At 37.2% G+C, this 16193-nt stretch overlaps 1 protein-coding gene across 3 annotated transcripts in view; it reads right to left on the reverse strand.

The window, feature by feature from the left end:
* ATF7IP (activating transcription factor 7 interacting protein) overlaps positions 1-16193 on the reverse strand; it is a 114488-nt gene that overhangs the window by 17884 nt on the left and 80411 nt on the right. For all 3 annotated transcript variants that reach the window (XM_070410655.1, XM_070410654.1, XM_070410653.1), the window contains exons 10-14: positions 15822-15883; positions 10718-10796; positions 7870-8025; positions 5738-5917; positions 625-737 (exon numbers count right to left, since the gene is read on the reverse strand). In XM_070410655.1, coding sequence (XP_070266756.1) covers positions 625-737; positions 5738-5917; positions 7870-8025; positions 10718-10796; positions 15822-15883 — 590 coding nt within the window. The remainder of the gene's footprint in view (positions 1-624; positions 738-5737; positions 5918-7869; positions 8026-10717; positions 10797-15821; positions 15884-16193) is intronic.

Genomic DNA, 16193 nt, shown 5'->3' on the forward strand with positions numbered 1-16193 from the left:
GCACATAGTAAGCACTTAATAAATGCTAGCCATTATTACATGTAATAAAAAAATGAATGATCCTTTGCTTGGTAAGAAGTGATATGTCTCAATCTCCTCCCTCCTCATAAAGCCAGTGTATTTCCATTTACATGGTATACCAAACCAAATACTGTTATAATCATGTCACAGGATAATGTGACATTATTTTGGAGACTACATTACATCTAATCTTGTGGGAAATCTTGTGATTTTCTGTTATCTCTGAGCAATGAATTCCGAATACCACTGAATTATTAAAAACAACAAAGTGGCAGCAATGTAGCAGTTAGAACTGGTATAATGTTTTGAGGACAAAAATAAAGTTAGAGCATCAAAAAATGGTTTTTAAAATATGCTTTTTAATACTCCAAAATATTTTTAATTTAACCACGAGTTAAAATGGCCTATCTCTTTCATTTCACATGCCCCACCTGTGGACTCTTTTTATACATTATAAGCCACCACAAGCTCTATGATCCTTGACAACCATCATCCCTAGGAACATTTGTTCATAATGATAAGATCTAGTCTCTTAAATAAACTTCTGCAGGAAAAATGGAAGACCTGTCATTTCCTTTTGATATAACTAGTTTCAACACTTACAGTGTGCACCTGTGGTGGTCGATGATGCACTGTGAGCTGAGGTCCTGGGGATCCCAAGGCTATTCCATTGTTTACAACATATGTAGTTGCTTGAGGCACTCGAACCGTGACACCTACGAAAGAAAATTAAGAAATAAATTAGAACTTTATTCTAAATTTGGCAGAATACTGATTACACACCTGAAGTCAGTAAAATATTTTTAAAATATGAAAAGAAAAATATTTCTAACCTAGAAGTCTACACTCAGCCAAAGTATCATTCCAGCATGAAGACAAAGAAGTTCTCATATATGCAAACAACCAAAAAAAAAAAAAATCTACTTCTCAATTAGCCTCCAGAGGATGTGTATCACAAATATAAAAGAGAAAATAAAGAGGAAAACAGTAGATGCAAGGAACAATAGTTCCTGCACAGGAGAGAAATAAATGGAATCCCTACTAAAAGGACTATGAGCAAAATCCTAGAACACTGGAACACTGGCGGCTCACATGTAGAAGGCAAACAGCCCAGAATGGAGCAGTGTGACCCTAAAGACAGAAAACATAAAGCTATCGCCACAAAAGTCTCTGCTATCTTGTTTGTTTTGTTTTTAAATATGTTTTTATTGGATTTAGAGAGAGCAAGGGAGAGGGGGAGGGAAGGAGAGAGAAACATTGATCAGTTGCCTCTAATAAGCATCCGGACTGGGGACTGAACCCACAACCTGGGCATGTGCTCTGCCCAGAAATTGAACAAGTGACCTTTTTGGTGCACACGTTGATGCTCAGCCAATTGAGCCAAACTGGCCAGGGTATGTCTTTTTCACTATAAAGAATGGGAAAAAAGAAAAAAAAAACCCTACTAAGTTATTCCTGCCTTCTGTTATGAAGTTCCTCTCTTTCTCTCCATGCCTTCTGCTAATCAGTCATGGATACTCACTTTACCCAATAGTAAACTGTTTTGCCGTACATCAGGGCAACAGAAGCAGAAAATTTAGAGCTACACACTTCCCTGGGCTATAATTCTGGCAGGTACTCTGAAATCAATTAAAATATATATGTTTTTAAAAGGGGTGATCTACTGAGCACAGAAAACAGAACCAACCAGATAGAGGAAAGAATTAGTGATATCAAAGATAGGAGTCAAGAAATTATGCAGAGGGAAGAAAAGAGAGACCTGAGAATAAAGAAAAATGAAAGAGCTCTATGAGAATTATCTGACTCCATCAGAAAAAGCAATATTAGAATTATAGGCATTGCGGAGGAGAAAGAGTGGGGACATGGAATGGAGAGTCTATTAAAACAAATAATAGATGAGAACTTCCCAAATCTACGGAGAGAACTAGATCCTCAAATCCAAGAAGCAAACAGAACACCTAGCTACCTCAATCCAAAGAGGGCCTCTTCCATGGCACTTGGTATTGAAGCTGTCAAAAATTAATGACAAAGAAAAAATTCTCAAAGCAGCCAGGGAAAAGAAGGAAGTGACCTACAAAGGAAAACCCATCAGAATTTCATCCAACTTCTCAGCAGAAACTCTACAAGACAGAAAAGAGTGTAACCAAATAGAAAGCAAAAGATCTGAACTGGCAAAGGAAGATGAAGATCAGATGCACTCAAAAGGAACAAAACTATGGTATATATGCAACTTTATTTTTATAAACCTAATGGTAACACACACAAAAATCCCCAAACCAGGACATATAGATTAAAAAGAGAGGAAAGATGTATGGAATGCCACCAAACAAAAGCAACAGACAGAAACATAAAGGTAAACAAAGAACCAATGGAGGCACAGAGCTAACTGAAAACAAAAGATAAAATGGTTATAGGAAATCTTCATACATGAGTAATTACCCTAAATGTAAATGGTCTGAATTCACCAATAAAGAGGCACAGAGCAGCAGAGTGGATAAAAAAACACACAAAAAACAAGCATATGCTGCCTTCAAGAGACACATCTAAGCTGCAAAGACAAAGGTAGAGTCGAAGTAAAAGGGTGGAAAATGATTCTCCAAGCAAATAACAACCACAGACAAGCCATACTTATAGCTGACAAAATAGATTTAGAGACAACAATGGACACTTTATAATGATAAAGGGAGCACTACATCAAAAAAACATAACATTTCTTAATATATATGCACCCAATCAAGGAACACTGAAATATATAAAATTACTCACAGAACTAGAGAAGAACAGATCAAAACACAATCATAGCTGGAGACCTTAATACTCCATTGACAGCTCTAGACAGATCAACCAAACAGAAAATCAATAAAGAAATAACGGCCTTAAATGAAACACTACACCGAATGGATATAATTGACATTTATAGAACCTTTCATCCCAGAACATCAGATTACAAATTCTTCTCCAGTGCAAATAGAACATTCTCAAGGATAGACCATATCTTGGATCACAAAATTAGCATCAACAAATTCAAACTGAAATTATACCAAGCATATTCTATGGCCACGAAGACTTGAAATTAGAAATCAACTGCAAAATGGAAGTAAAGAAACCCACAAATACATGGAGATTAAACAACATACTACTAAAAAATGACTGGATAAAAGAAGAAATAAAAGATGAGATAAAAAGATATATACAGACAATTAAGAATGACAATACAACATATATACTCAATGGTGAAAAACTGAAAGCTTTTCCTCTAAGCCAGCGGTTCGCAACCGGTGGGTCTCGACCCCTTTGGGGGTCGAATGACCTTTTCACAGGGGTCACCTAAGACCATCGGAAAACACATATATAATTACATATTGTTTTTGTGATTAACCATTATGCTTTAATTATGTTCAATTTGTAACAATGAAATTGGGGGTCACCACAACATGAGGAACTGTATTAAAGGGTCCCGGCAGTAGGAAGGTTGAGAACCACTGCTCTAAGCTAAGGAACAAGAAAGGATGTCCACTCTCACCACTCTTATTCAACACTAGAGGCCTGGAGTACAAATTCGTGCATGGGTGGGGTCCAGCTTGCCTGCTGATGGGAGCTCATGGGGCTGGGTCGGTGGGGGGGGGGGGGGGGACACGGGCAGTTGGCTGGCCCCGCCTCCCATCCGGCCTGGATCAGGCTGGTTGGCTGCCACAATGCATGTCATAGACACTGGTCAAACTGGTCATCCCGCCATTCCAGTCGCTTTTATATATAAAAATAGTGCTGGAAGTCCTAGCCAGAGCAATAAGGCAAGAGAAAGAAATAAAAGGCACCCAAATAGGGAAGGAAAAAGTCAAACTATCACTTTTGCAGACAATGTGTTTCTGCATATACAAAACCTTAAAGATGCCACCAAAAAAATATTAGAAACAATAAACAAAGTCAAGTTGCAGGATACAAAATTAATGTGCAAAAATCCATTGCCTTCCTGTACACTAACAAAACTTCAGAAAAAGAAATGGAAAAAAACCAAACAATTCCTTTTGTAATTGCAACCAAACCCAGCTATAAAAAGACATGTATATGGGACAGATAATTTTTGACAAAGGAGCCACAGACACACATGGAATAAAGATAGTCTCTTCAATAAATGCTAGGAAAACTGGAAAGCCACATGCAAACGAATGAAACTGGATTACAGTTTGTCCCAATGTACAAAAATTAATTCAAAATGGATCAAAGATCTAAATATAAGATCCGAAACAATAAGTTACATAGAAGAAAATTGTAAGGACCAAGTTTATGGACCTTGGTCACAGAGAACATTTTATGAACTTGATCCCAAAGACAAGGAAAATAAAGGCAAAAAATAAATGAATGGAACTATATCAAACTAAAAAGCTTCTACACAGCAAAAGAAACTGACAATAAAGCAAAGAGGCAGCCAACCAGATGGAAGATGATATTTGCAAACAGTAGCTCCAAAAAAGCTTTAATTTCCAAAATATATAAAGAACTCATAAAACTCAACACCAAACAACCCAATCAAAAAGTGAGCAGAGGACCTGAAAACACCTCTCCCAAGAAGATATATGAACGGCCAATAGATGTATGAAAAGATGTTCAACCTCACTGGCAATTAGGGAAATGCAAACCAAAACTACAATGAGATACCACATACCACCTTACACCTGTTAGAGTGGCTATTATCAATAAGACAAGCAATAACAAGTGTTGGAGAGGTTATGGAAACAAGGAAACCTTATCCACTGCTGGTGGGAACGTAGACTGGTTCAACCACTATGGAAAGCAGTCTGGCAACTCCTCAGAAAATTAAGAATAGAGCTACCATACGACCTAGCAATCCCTCTCCTGGGTATATACCCAAAAAAACTCAAAATCATGTATTCGCCAAGATATATGCACCCCTATGTTCATTGCAGCACTATTCATAGTGGCCAAGACATGGCAACAACCAAAGTGTCCCACTTTAGAGGACTAGATAAAGAAGATGTGGTACATAGACAGACACAATGGAATACTACTCAGCCTTAAGAAAGGATGAAATAGCATCATTTGCAACAATATGGACGGACCTTGAGAACAATATGCTAAGTGCAATAAGTCTGTCAGAAAAAGCTAAGAACGATATGATTTCACTTGTATGTGGGATATAAAACAGAAACTCCTGAACACAAAAAGCAGTGTGGTAATTACCAGAGGGAAGGGGATATGGGGAGAAGAGAGTCCTGATGTAAGGTAATAGGAGAACATTTGACTCTGGGTGGAGGGTATACAGATCATGTAACATAGAAATCCACACCTAAAACCTATATGTTCATGTTAACCAATGTCACCCCCAATCAATTTAATAAATATTTAAAAAACCAACATTTCATTATTGCAGGATCTTTAAATAGGTAAATTTATCCTTGCTATTAAATTTTGGAAAATTAAAGATTTTTACTGAAACCTACTATGGAAGTGGCAAAACCATACCAAAAAGCACAAAGTAAGGATGATGGTTACCTCTGATGGAAAGGGAGAGAGACGCAATTAAGGAAGGACATCGAACAGGCTTGTAAGATTCTGATAAAGCTCTTTTTCTTAGCCTGGTAGAGAGTTCAATGGTGGTTCACTTTATTTTATTTTTTTTTTATTTTAAAAGCTACTCCAACTAAATGCTAAAGAACTATATACAGCTTGGGCCATATACAAGAAAAGAGTCTCTTACTATTTTGGGGATTGACCTGCCGAACAGCAGGAGCCTGCATAACAGTTCCTCGCAGGGGAGCCTGAGCTGTTGGTGCAGGGAGAGTTGTATAAACCACTTGGTTTGCAGGAGCTCTTGGTACAGAAAGTCTCGTGGTCACCTGAGTTGCTGGACGATGTGTTACATTCACAGTGGTTGGAGCTAATAAAAAGCAGAAAAATATAGTAAGAATACAGTACAATCTATGTTAAATGAAGAGTATTAAATGTTAATTAACTCTGTACTAACTCTAATAATAACTATAGAGACAACAGTCTCCTTTTGCAATCGTGATAAAGCCAACCAAAATTACTAATATTACTACAAATTTCAGAGAAAAAGAACATCTCAACCCTGTCCAATGCCCTTTCTGCTTTTTTGTTTTTCCTCACCTGAGGATATTTTCTCCATTGATTTTTAGAAAGTGGAAGGGAGGGAGAGAGGAAAGGGAGAAAAAGAGAGAGAGAGACATTAATGTGAGAGAGACGCAATGACTGGCTGCCTCCTGCACATGCCCCGACTAGGGCCAATGACTGAACCTACAAACCAGGTATCAGTTCTTGACTGGGAATTGAACCTGAGACCCTTCAGTGTGCAGATGGACACTCTGAGCCACAATGGCCAGAGTGCCTTTTCCACTCTTTAGTTTGACTACATAGTAAGTATGAAAGAAAAGGTTTAGACTAGAAATTACTAACTTTTGGAGTGACTTAAAAGAGCAGATTTTCCCTCCGCTATGTTAAAATGTTCTTAGCAGAGTGGAATTTTAGGCCCTCCAGACTATCTGCAAATGAGTATAAATCCAAGAGTAACTCTGTATTCCCACAGTTCAAGAAACTGTTTGGATATTATAACTGACATTTTCTTCAGGTGAGCCAAACCATCTCTTTATTCAACACAATAAAATATCCATTAAAACACAGACTTCTTCCTTCTCTACTATGGCATTCTTCCTAACCTATGGCACAAGAGCATTAATGCCTTGAGTGACGTTAATATGTATTTGTCAAAACTGAATCTTTTTTTTTATATATATTTTTATTGATTTCAGAGAGGAAGTGAGAAGGAGAGAGAGAGAGAGAGAGAGAGAGAGAAAGAGAGAAAGAGAGAGAAAAACATCAATGATCACTGATTGGCTGCCTCCTGCATGCCTCACACTCTCAAAACTGAATCTTAAATGTTCACTCACAGCATGAATTACAATACTGATTTTAGGAGTTAGCTTCTTGTCAATAACTCTCTGAATTAGAATCACATTTTACAAATTAACTTTATAATAAAAAAACAATTAACAAATCTTTCATATGGAAAAAAATGGGTTCTATAAATACATTTGGAGGTAAATGCTGGGTACAACAAAGATAAAAAGGTATCTTTACTAAAGACTCCTTAGTCTTTATATAGCCTCATTTTTTGAGTTAGAAAATGGAAGACAGTCTTTAGTCCCCATTTTTGTTACCTTTACTGCACTTGGGTTTACATGATGATATTTCTTTCTAAATTAGGTGACTGTCATTTTAATTTCACTGGAAACAATTCCATGTGAATTCAATGTTTTCCTTAATGAAAACTGTGCTTATGTAAACATTCTGCAGATAAATCTATAAGCAATGGTTTATTGTATGAAGAAAAACTGTCTCGATTGGCTTCCAAACAGTTTAGGAGATATAGGCTATTCCTTGAAAATGTCTCATTTACCGCTTCTTGAAGGTGCAAATAAAATATTAGTGCTATATCTCCTGTTGATAGTGTTAGGCCACTTAAAACTAGTTCAAGTTAAGAATTATTTTTAAATTCTTATTTAATTAGTCAATTATACCTTCTTGGGTATAACCAGAATGAGTCATTATACCCATCCTTCCTAAGAAAGGATATTCATTTCTGCTGTTTTCAGTAGCAAATGACAAAGGCATATAGTTTAAGCCTTCTATGTAACCATTCTATATAAGTGCTGCTACTTAATGACAGGAAAACTAAGTTATACAGCGTTCAAAAGGCACGTTATCTTCAAAATAACAGTAAGAATTTTTTGTCTAATCTTTCCACTTGATTCCATAGTCCTATTTCATTGTAGACAAAACTACAACTTTGGTTTAATGATTCAGCAAGTTTACCTGTAGGTAGTAAGTGTATTGTTGTCTGAGATGGTCCACTTGTTGGGACCCCAGATGGTTGAAGAGGTGGTGCTGGCTGGATAGGTTGCAATGGCCGAGACACAGATTGAGAAGAACTCATGGCTGACACAGGAGTGTGAGTTAGCTTTTTAGTGTCTGTTAATTAAAAGTGAGACATTATGATTATTAATAGAAAAAAATTAGAAATACAGGATTTCCTTTATGGGTAAAATTTACTTTTGCCTGCCACCAAGTCACATTTACCGCTTACAAAACAATTTCTTTCTATTTAACTACTAGAGCCCTGGTGAACGAAATTCGTGCATTGGTGGTGGTGGGGATCCCCTCAGCCCAGCCTGCACCCTCTTGCAATATGGGACCCCTGGGGGGGGGGGGGGGTGTCCCTCTCGCAATCCGGGACTGCTGGCTCCTAACAGCTGGCCTGCCTGCCTGCCTGATTGCCCCTAACTGCCTCTGCCTGCCTGATTGCCCCTAACCACTTGCCTGCCTACCTGATAGCCCCTAACTGCTCACCTGCCTGCCTGATCTCCCCTAACTGCCTCTGCCTCTGCCCCGGCCATCACGGCTTTGTCCAGAAGGACGTCCAGAATGATGTCCAGAAGGTCATTCAGCTGTCTGGTCTAATTAGCATATTACACTTTTATTATTGTAGATGTGTATTTGCCAATCTGAAAACCAAGTCAGGACCTTAAATAACTCACTGTTAGTTCTCTCACAGATCCTAATTAAAATGTACAAAAATGCAGTTTTATATGTTTGACTGTTTTTTATGAGTCAATCCTTTTTCTGAACTCAATACAATATCATGTCAATTAGAATAACCTCATTTTCTACATTAATATATATTTGTTATATATATATAAATATATATACCACGTGTGGGCACGCACGTACAGTGCGACTGAAACTTCATGGCCTGTGCGCAGAAGTCGGTATTTTGTGGAAGAGCCACACTCAAGGAGCTAAAGAGCCGCATGTGGATCGCGAGCCACAGTTTGCCGACCACTGCCTTAGACAAATACCTATAAACTGCTGAGTTTTTCACCAAAGATCTTGAATTCCAATTACTCTACTGTTGTTGATTCTCTTGCTTAACACAGATGGCTATTTATACTATCCAGTCTTTAATATATAATACACATGAGGATTTAATGGGGAGGAATGAGGACACATTTCTAATACCTTAACTAATAAAGAATTAAAAAAGTCTACAATAGCCTATGAAATTAATGTTTGCATCTCAGAAAAGGCCCTTGAAAATAGGTAACCACTATATGGTGTATTATAAAGAGGGTAAGCCAACAGCTCTGCTATCCAAAATGATTCCCACTGATTTTTGTCCTATGGAATTCGAAAATGTAAATAAATTTCTATGTAAATAAAATTATAAATTGTAAATAAAATTTAAGGCTTTAGCAAGTAAAATTTTAATTGGGTGCTGATGGAGAACAATGCACCTTAGAATAAGAGAATTTAAGATACATTCAAAGGTGAAGCAATGGAAAGAGTGCCCATGAGGCAGGGATGCTAGAAAGAGAAACTGTAAAAGCACTGATAATAAACGTTTATTTTTAATTCAGAATAACCCTACCTGTGTCCTCTCAAAAATAACCTGTATTTATTTCTGTCCTCTAGGAATTCATTACACTTAACTTGTCTATGAAATAATAGTGAAAAGATTACAGGTAACCTGAAACTTTTTAAGAATAGCGATACCGGTATGAATTCAACCTTGACAAATGATGGCATAAATCTTCCAAAATTACAGCAGTTTTACACCAAAAAAATAACTGACTTTCCTATCCCATAATCAATTGTATAGCCACTTAATTTTGTTTTCTTAAAACCAAATTAACTATCTTACCCCCTAAAATGCAATTTTTTAAATGTTTAGGTTTTTTAAATTTAACGTCTTTAAGGCCCTAATGCCTGATGATACTAGATTTTCCACATGCATTATATAATTATCACCAGAGATTTATAGATATGTCTATGGACAAAGTTATTTTGTAGAGTCAAATATGTTTGAAAATTACTTTTTATCTTGAATCACTGAGAATTACATTATTAATTAGCAATGGCTTAGAGAAGTCTGTATTAAGAAAAAACATTAGGGGGGCAGAGATGGGATAGAGGGAGTCAATGGGGGAAAAGGGAGACACCTGTAATACTCTCAACAATAAAAATAAGAAAAAAACCATAATTTTGTTTACTAAGCATTTACTAAGCATATTTAACCATGAAACTTTTTACTCACTGAATGCCTATTAAAATGCAGAAGAATACTTTGGAATATTGGGTAATATCTACCTAATACTATTTCTAAATATTATAACAGAGCAATATTGGGGTGTGCATGCTTTTTAATATTACTTTCATTTTCTTTTAAATAACACTAAAGGAAATTAATTCAAATAACCAAATTAAGTATATATACACTTAAAAATAGCTAGATTAAAACACACACGCACATACCATTTAGAGCCAGAAGTCCTGGGTTGAATTTCCACTTCCCTTACTGACTCATACTCACTCTATCAATCTATCCTCAACTCTCAAGTGGGTATTACATGGCTATTACAAGGATCATGTGAAATAACACATATAAAAAGAGAAATGTCCCATAAGTTAGATATTCTCCTAATTGCTCTGTTTTCCACTATGCTTTTTCATATTCACTCAAGATTTTATTTCTATTTTTTAATTCTAATAAAAAAAAAACCTCTCATTCTGGAGAGGATACTATCTTCACTGAGTATTAAATTGAATTAAGAGAAAAAAAATGGCACCAAAGCATCACTTAGTAGGATTACTTATATTTAAATACCTTGTGAAGTTCCACTCTCTTCATCATCCATTGTAAGATCAATGACACCACTTGAATCACTGGCTGTGGCTTTTCCACTCTGAAAAACAACACACTTTCATTTTGCAAAAGAAACTGGCAGACATAAAGGAAAAAAGAAATACTGAGGAGAAACGAGGATAATGAATAACCTGGTGCAATGACTGCATGACTTTCTCTTGTGTACGGTAATAACACGCTGTACAGGCATGCAGCTGAGGGGCCACAGGCTATGCCATGCAGCCTACGTGTGTAGTAAGCTATACCATCCAGGCTCGTGTAAGTATTCTCTATGATCCCCTAACGACGCATTTCCCAGAAGGTATCTCAGTTAAGCAGCGCATGACTGCAAATGCTAATCATAATTACTTTATGATATATTACACCACACCTGATGGGAGGTGGGGGAAGTAGGTGAGGGTCAGTTAAAATTTTTGCAATTTTTCATCTGCAAATCTCAAGTTTTGTTAAGTTAAAGAAAACTAATTCTTCAGAGAACAAAATTCAGGCCCAATCCCAAGACAATGATATAAATTCTAAGTCCTACAATTATAAACCTTTCAATGACAATAGATTTCATAGAAAATGACTCGTTAACAAACACAAATCTGTCAAACTCATATTAAAAGTACTGAACAAAGCCTCAAAGAATGTAACAGAACCTAGTCACCACAACATATCTCTAAGGTTCACATTTCAAAATTTACTAAATTTTATATTTATCAAAAATTGCCCCACAGAAAGCCAGTGACCAGCCCCGCCCACCTACTTCCTTCCCTGGACGCCCTACCACAGCCTCTCTAGACCCCTAGACCCGCAGAAGCAGCTCTTGCTGCGGTTGAAGGCGGTGGCCCGAGGGCCCCACAGCCCTGGCCTGGGTCCGAGAGCCTGGCCCTCATCCCTGTGAACCTCGCTTCCATCGGGGCAAGCCCAAGATGGCTACCCCGCCCCGCCCCGCCCCACCCCACCCCCACCCACCGCCCGCCAGGCCCCACAACCTCCGGCTCGCCTCTGCCTCTGCTTCCAATCCCTGACTTCTGTGAGCTAGAGATCAGAATTAAGGAGCAGATTAGAATTAAGGAGCAGATTAGGATTAAGGAGCTGGAGCTGCTCACCATCACTGGGGAAGCTTCGCTCCCAGGCTGTGCGTGGCTGTGCGTGGCTGTGCGTGGCTGTGCGTGGCTGTGCGTGGCTGTGCGTGGCTGTGCGTGGCTGTGCGTGGCTGTGCGTGGCTGTGCGTGGCTGTGCGTGGCTGTGCGTGGCTGTGCGTGACCACCACGGGCTGCCCGGGCCCAGGCTGGCAGCCTTGGCTCCCCTCCTGGGCTGCGTTCCCTCCCTTCCCCTCCCCCACAATATGGTCTCGGGCTCAGACTCCAGCTCCTAGGAGTCCCGGATCCCAAATCGATCCCAAATCGGTTCTCCGGGACTCAGACTCCCCCATCCTGGATTTCAACCGACTCTGTTCCCCACCACAAATCTGGACGTCACCAACCTTTTGTCCCCAAATCCATCTTCCCTCCATGCTGGGCCCTCAGGGTATTCTGGACTCAGAGCCCCCAAACCTGGAACTCCATCGCCACACCGCCTTTGTGAACTTTAAGCCTCCTGCACAGTAATGTTACTACCCCTGGAGCTCCGCCCACCACAGATCACCCCCTGCAGATACCGGAGATTGAGTGTTTACATTAAACTGGGGTCCTGATGGGAGGTGGGGGAAATAGGTGTGGGTCAGTTAAAATGCCTGCAGGGAGCAGATGGGAATTGTGCAAGACCCAGGGGACCCACATAATAACAACAACAAAACCAACAACAAGCCCTAACCGGTTTGGCTCAGTGGATAGAGCGTTGGCCTGCGGACTCAAGGGTCCCAGGTTTGATTCCGTCAAGGGCATGTACCTTGGCTGCAGGCACATTCCCAGTATGGGGCGTGCAGGAGGCAGCTCATCGATGTTTCTCTCTCATCGATGTTTCTAACTCTCTATCCCTCTCCCTTCCTCTCTGTAAAAAAATCAATAAAATATATTTTTTAAAAAAACCAACAACAAAAATTACTAGAATAACAAAAATATGCGAAGACCAGTAGAATACAACCAAAGACAAAAGGTAGTTAATGGAAAATGGTTCCAAGTGAAGCCAGATTTTGAATTTAGCAAAAACTTCAAAGTAGCTGTTAAATCAATGGAAAGGTATCCTCCGGTGAGGATTAGAGAGAGAGAGAGGGAAAAGAGAGAGAATTAAAGGAAATATATTAATGAATGTGCAATTAAGAAGTAGAAACTGAAAAACAAAAATAAAAGGAAAACAGGAGAATTAAGATAAAATGTTTTTAAAAACCCCGTAAGATTAACACAAAATAAAGAAAAAAAGAAACCACATAGAAACAAAATTTAGATGAAACAAATTTTTAAAATTATAAAACAGAAGACCTAAATACAACCATATCAATAATTATACCACGTGTAAACAGACTAAAATTTCCTATTAAAATATAGGGATTGTCACATGGGATAAGACATCCTAGATACTCACTTTAAATATGAAGACATAAATACACTGAAAAAAGTAAATATAAAAAAGCTACTGCGACCATGTAAATATTAGACAAGATACAAAGAGGGAAACTTTATAATAATAAAATGTCCTATTTGTCTATTTCTTCCATAAATTTGGTAGCCTTCATGTCATGTTTTGATGCTTTATTATGAGATGCATATTTTCCTATAATGTATACTCTATAATAGGACAAGAAGGTCTACAATAAAATCTAAGCTGCTATATTTTTATTGGTCACAACCTAACAAACAACTTATTATCTATTATTATATATTACAGGTAGTTTCCTAGCTATGTTTTCTTCTTGAGAAATAAAATTGGTAATTATTTCAATAATTATTAATAGCAATTATAAGATTATAGTTGACACTATTGCTATAGGGCTCTGTGTTAAATGTTTTATATTAACAAATTTAATTTTTATAGTAATCCTATGAGGTGGGTAATAGCATTACCCACATTTTATAGGTGAGAAATCCAAGGTATTAAGTAACTTGCCCAAAGGCTATCCACTAAAAAGTGACAGGAGCCAGGCTGTCTGACTCTAGGGCTTATTATATCTATGCCACTAGGTGCAGATTTATAAACAGACACATATACATATACATAGGTACTTTTACATTTTTTCTGACATCACTAATGAGAAAACGTATCTAATCAGAGAAATCACACATTTATATCTGCATTTACAAATCTTACTAAAGTTCTCAATTTGAAACTATAAAAAAAAACAAACCCTTAATTGTTGTCAAGTAGGTTTTATACTAACAATCTATTTTATTAAAAGTTATCTAATGGTGTATACTTCTCCAATATGACCATTCTCATTAAGTCAACACTAAGAAAACTTCAAGAGAGAGTTGTTTTTTGTGTTCTTTTGGTAATGAAACAAACAAACAAAAAATATATGAAAAATTACAATAGGGCACTTCACCAATTGTGAAGGAACTTACACAGAACACCTGGTTGTTCACTTTTTGCACATCTCTCCAAGGGAACTTGGAACTTTAACTGAGACTTGATTAGCTACCAAGAATGCAGCCTTTGAAAAGTTTCCATTAATGATTAATAATTTTCTTTTGAACACCTTGAAAAGTGGAATTTGTCATACTGCCTTGTCAAGATTGATTCGAACAAACATCAAGATTATTGATGTATGTCTGATTTTACTATTGGGTTTTTGAGTTTCAACTGGTTACATAGAAAGATATTGCTATATGACCAGCCCTCTAAACTACCTCAGACCTTGAGAGTTAGTCAGGCTTCTTTGGGCAGAGACTCTTGGTACTTGTCACTGAAGTTAATAATAAGAGAGAAAGCACATGCTATGTGATGATGGATAGGGGAAGATTTAGAAACTTGTGTCTAACCTCTCTGAACCCTACTTGATGCTTATCTTTTCCTTGTTATTTTTGCTTTCTATCTTTTTGCTGTATAAACCGTAAGTACCCTGCTATGGGCCTTATGAGTCTTTCTAGCACAGTGGTTCTCAACCTGTGGGTCGCGATCCCTTTTGGGGTCGAACGACCCTTTTACAGGGGTCACCTAAGACCATTGGAAAACACATATATAATTACATATTGTTTTTGTGATTAATCACTATGCTTTAATTATGTTCAATTCGTAACAATGAAAATACATCCTGCATATCAGATATTTTTACATTACGATTCATAACAGTAGCAAAATTACAGTTATGAAGTAGCAATGAAAATAATTTTATGGTTGTGGGTCACCACAACATGAGGAACTGTATTAAAGGGTCGCGGCATTAGGAAGGTTGAGAACCACTGTTCTAGCAAATCAACCAACTTGAGGGTGAACCTGAGTCCCTCAAATCAGGACTATAATTACAGACAGCAGCATAAAAAAATTCTACATTGTTTTATAATATATGCTGATAATTTGAATAAATAATTGTTACACTATATTAAATATATTAATGTATTATATGAAATGAGATATGTGAAAAAATGTTATAATAAAACATTCTATGTGAAATATGTTGACAAATAATTATTTGGAGGACATTAGAGAAATCTTCATTCAATGACTACAAAAAAAGATAATATTTTACATATTTAACGAGTTCCTAACTAGGTCTGATTAAACAACAACCATTTCCATACAGCCCATTCAGATTTCTTTGAAACTCTACTAACTTTAAAGTGTTCAACCTAGTAAGATTTGTCACAGAAAAAGTAAGTTAGCCATAAGTAATCAGAAAAGGATATTCTAAAGAATCACAGGCTGTTTCACAGTGTTTTATATTTGCCACTTAGGCAAATAGCTGGACTTTCAATTATATAAGCCAAGCAGTTAGTCAATATAATAAAATAACATTACCTCTAGGAGAATTACTAAGCAAAGAAAGTCAGTTCTTATTCAATATAACAGAGAAGCTGTTTGAAAATCTTTGAAGAGTTGTAAAGAACACAGAATAATTTTCACTGTATTAAAGATTACTGGTAGAAATCCATTATCTTGTGGACTATAATTAGAATTTTAATTTGAAACAGAAGGAAAATCTTACCTGTGATGTGCTATCAGCTGCTTTCTTAACAGAAGCATCTATTGTTTTGTTTGTCTGGTTTTCTGAGGAGTCAAAATTTAAAAAGTCAGCCATTTTTAAAAGCACCTAAAAATGTGAAAAGTTGGGTTGTGCTTTATATACAGAAACATGCATACGTACACACACACACACACACACACACACACACTTATAATTTAAATAACTATTAGAGATTTGTTACCCAGCATGAACCTCTCTTTGACTTAAATTGTCTCTAGGCTAAGCATTAATTATTCAAAAGAACAAACTGATGGTGGCCAGATGGGATGAGGGTTGGGGGAAAAAGCTAAAGGGATTAAAAAATACAAATTGTAGTTATAAAATAGTCATAGG

Source organism: Myotis yumanensis, unplaced genomic scaffold, assembly GCF_028538775.1.
Source record: "Myotis yumanensis isolate MYYU_CA2020_CCGP unplaced genomic scaffold, mMyoYum1.0.hap1 SCAF_3, whole genome shotgun sequence".
Taxonomy (NCBI): Eukaryota; Metazoa; Chordata; class Mammalia; order Chiroptera; family Vespertilionidae; genus Myotis; species Myotis yumanensis.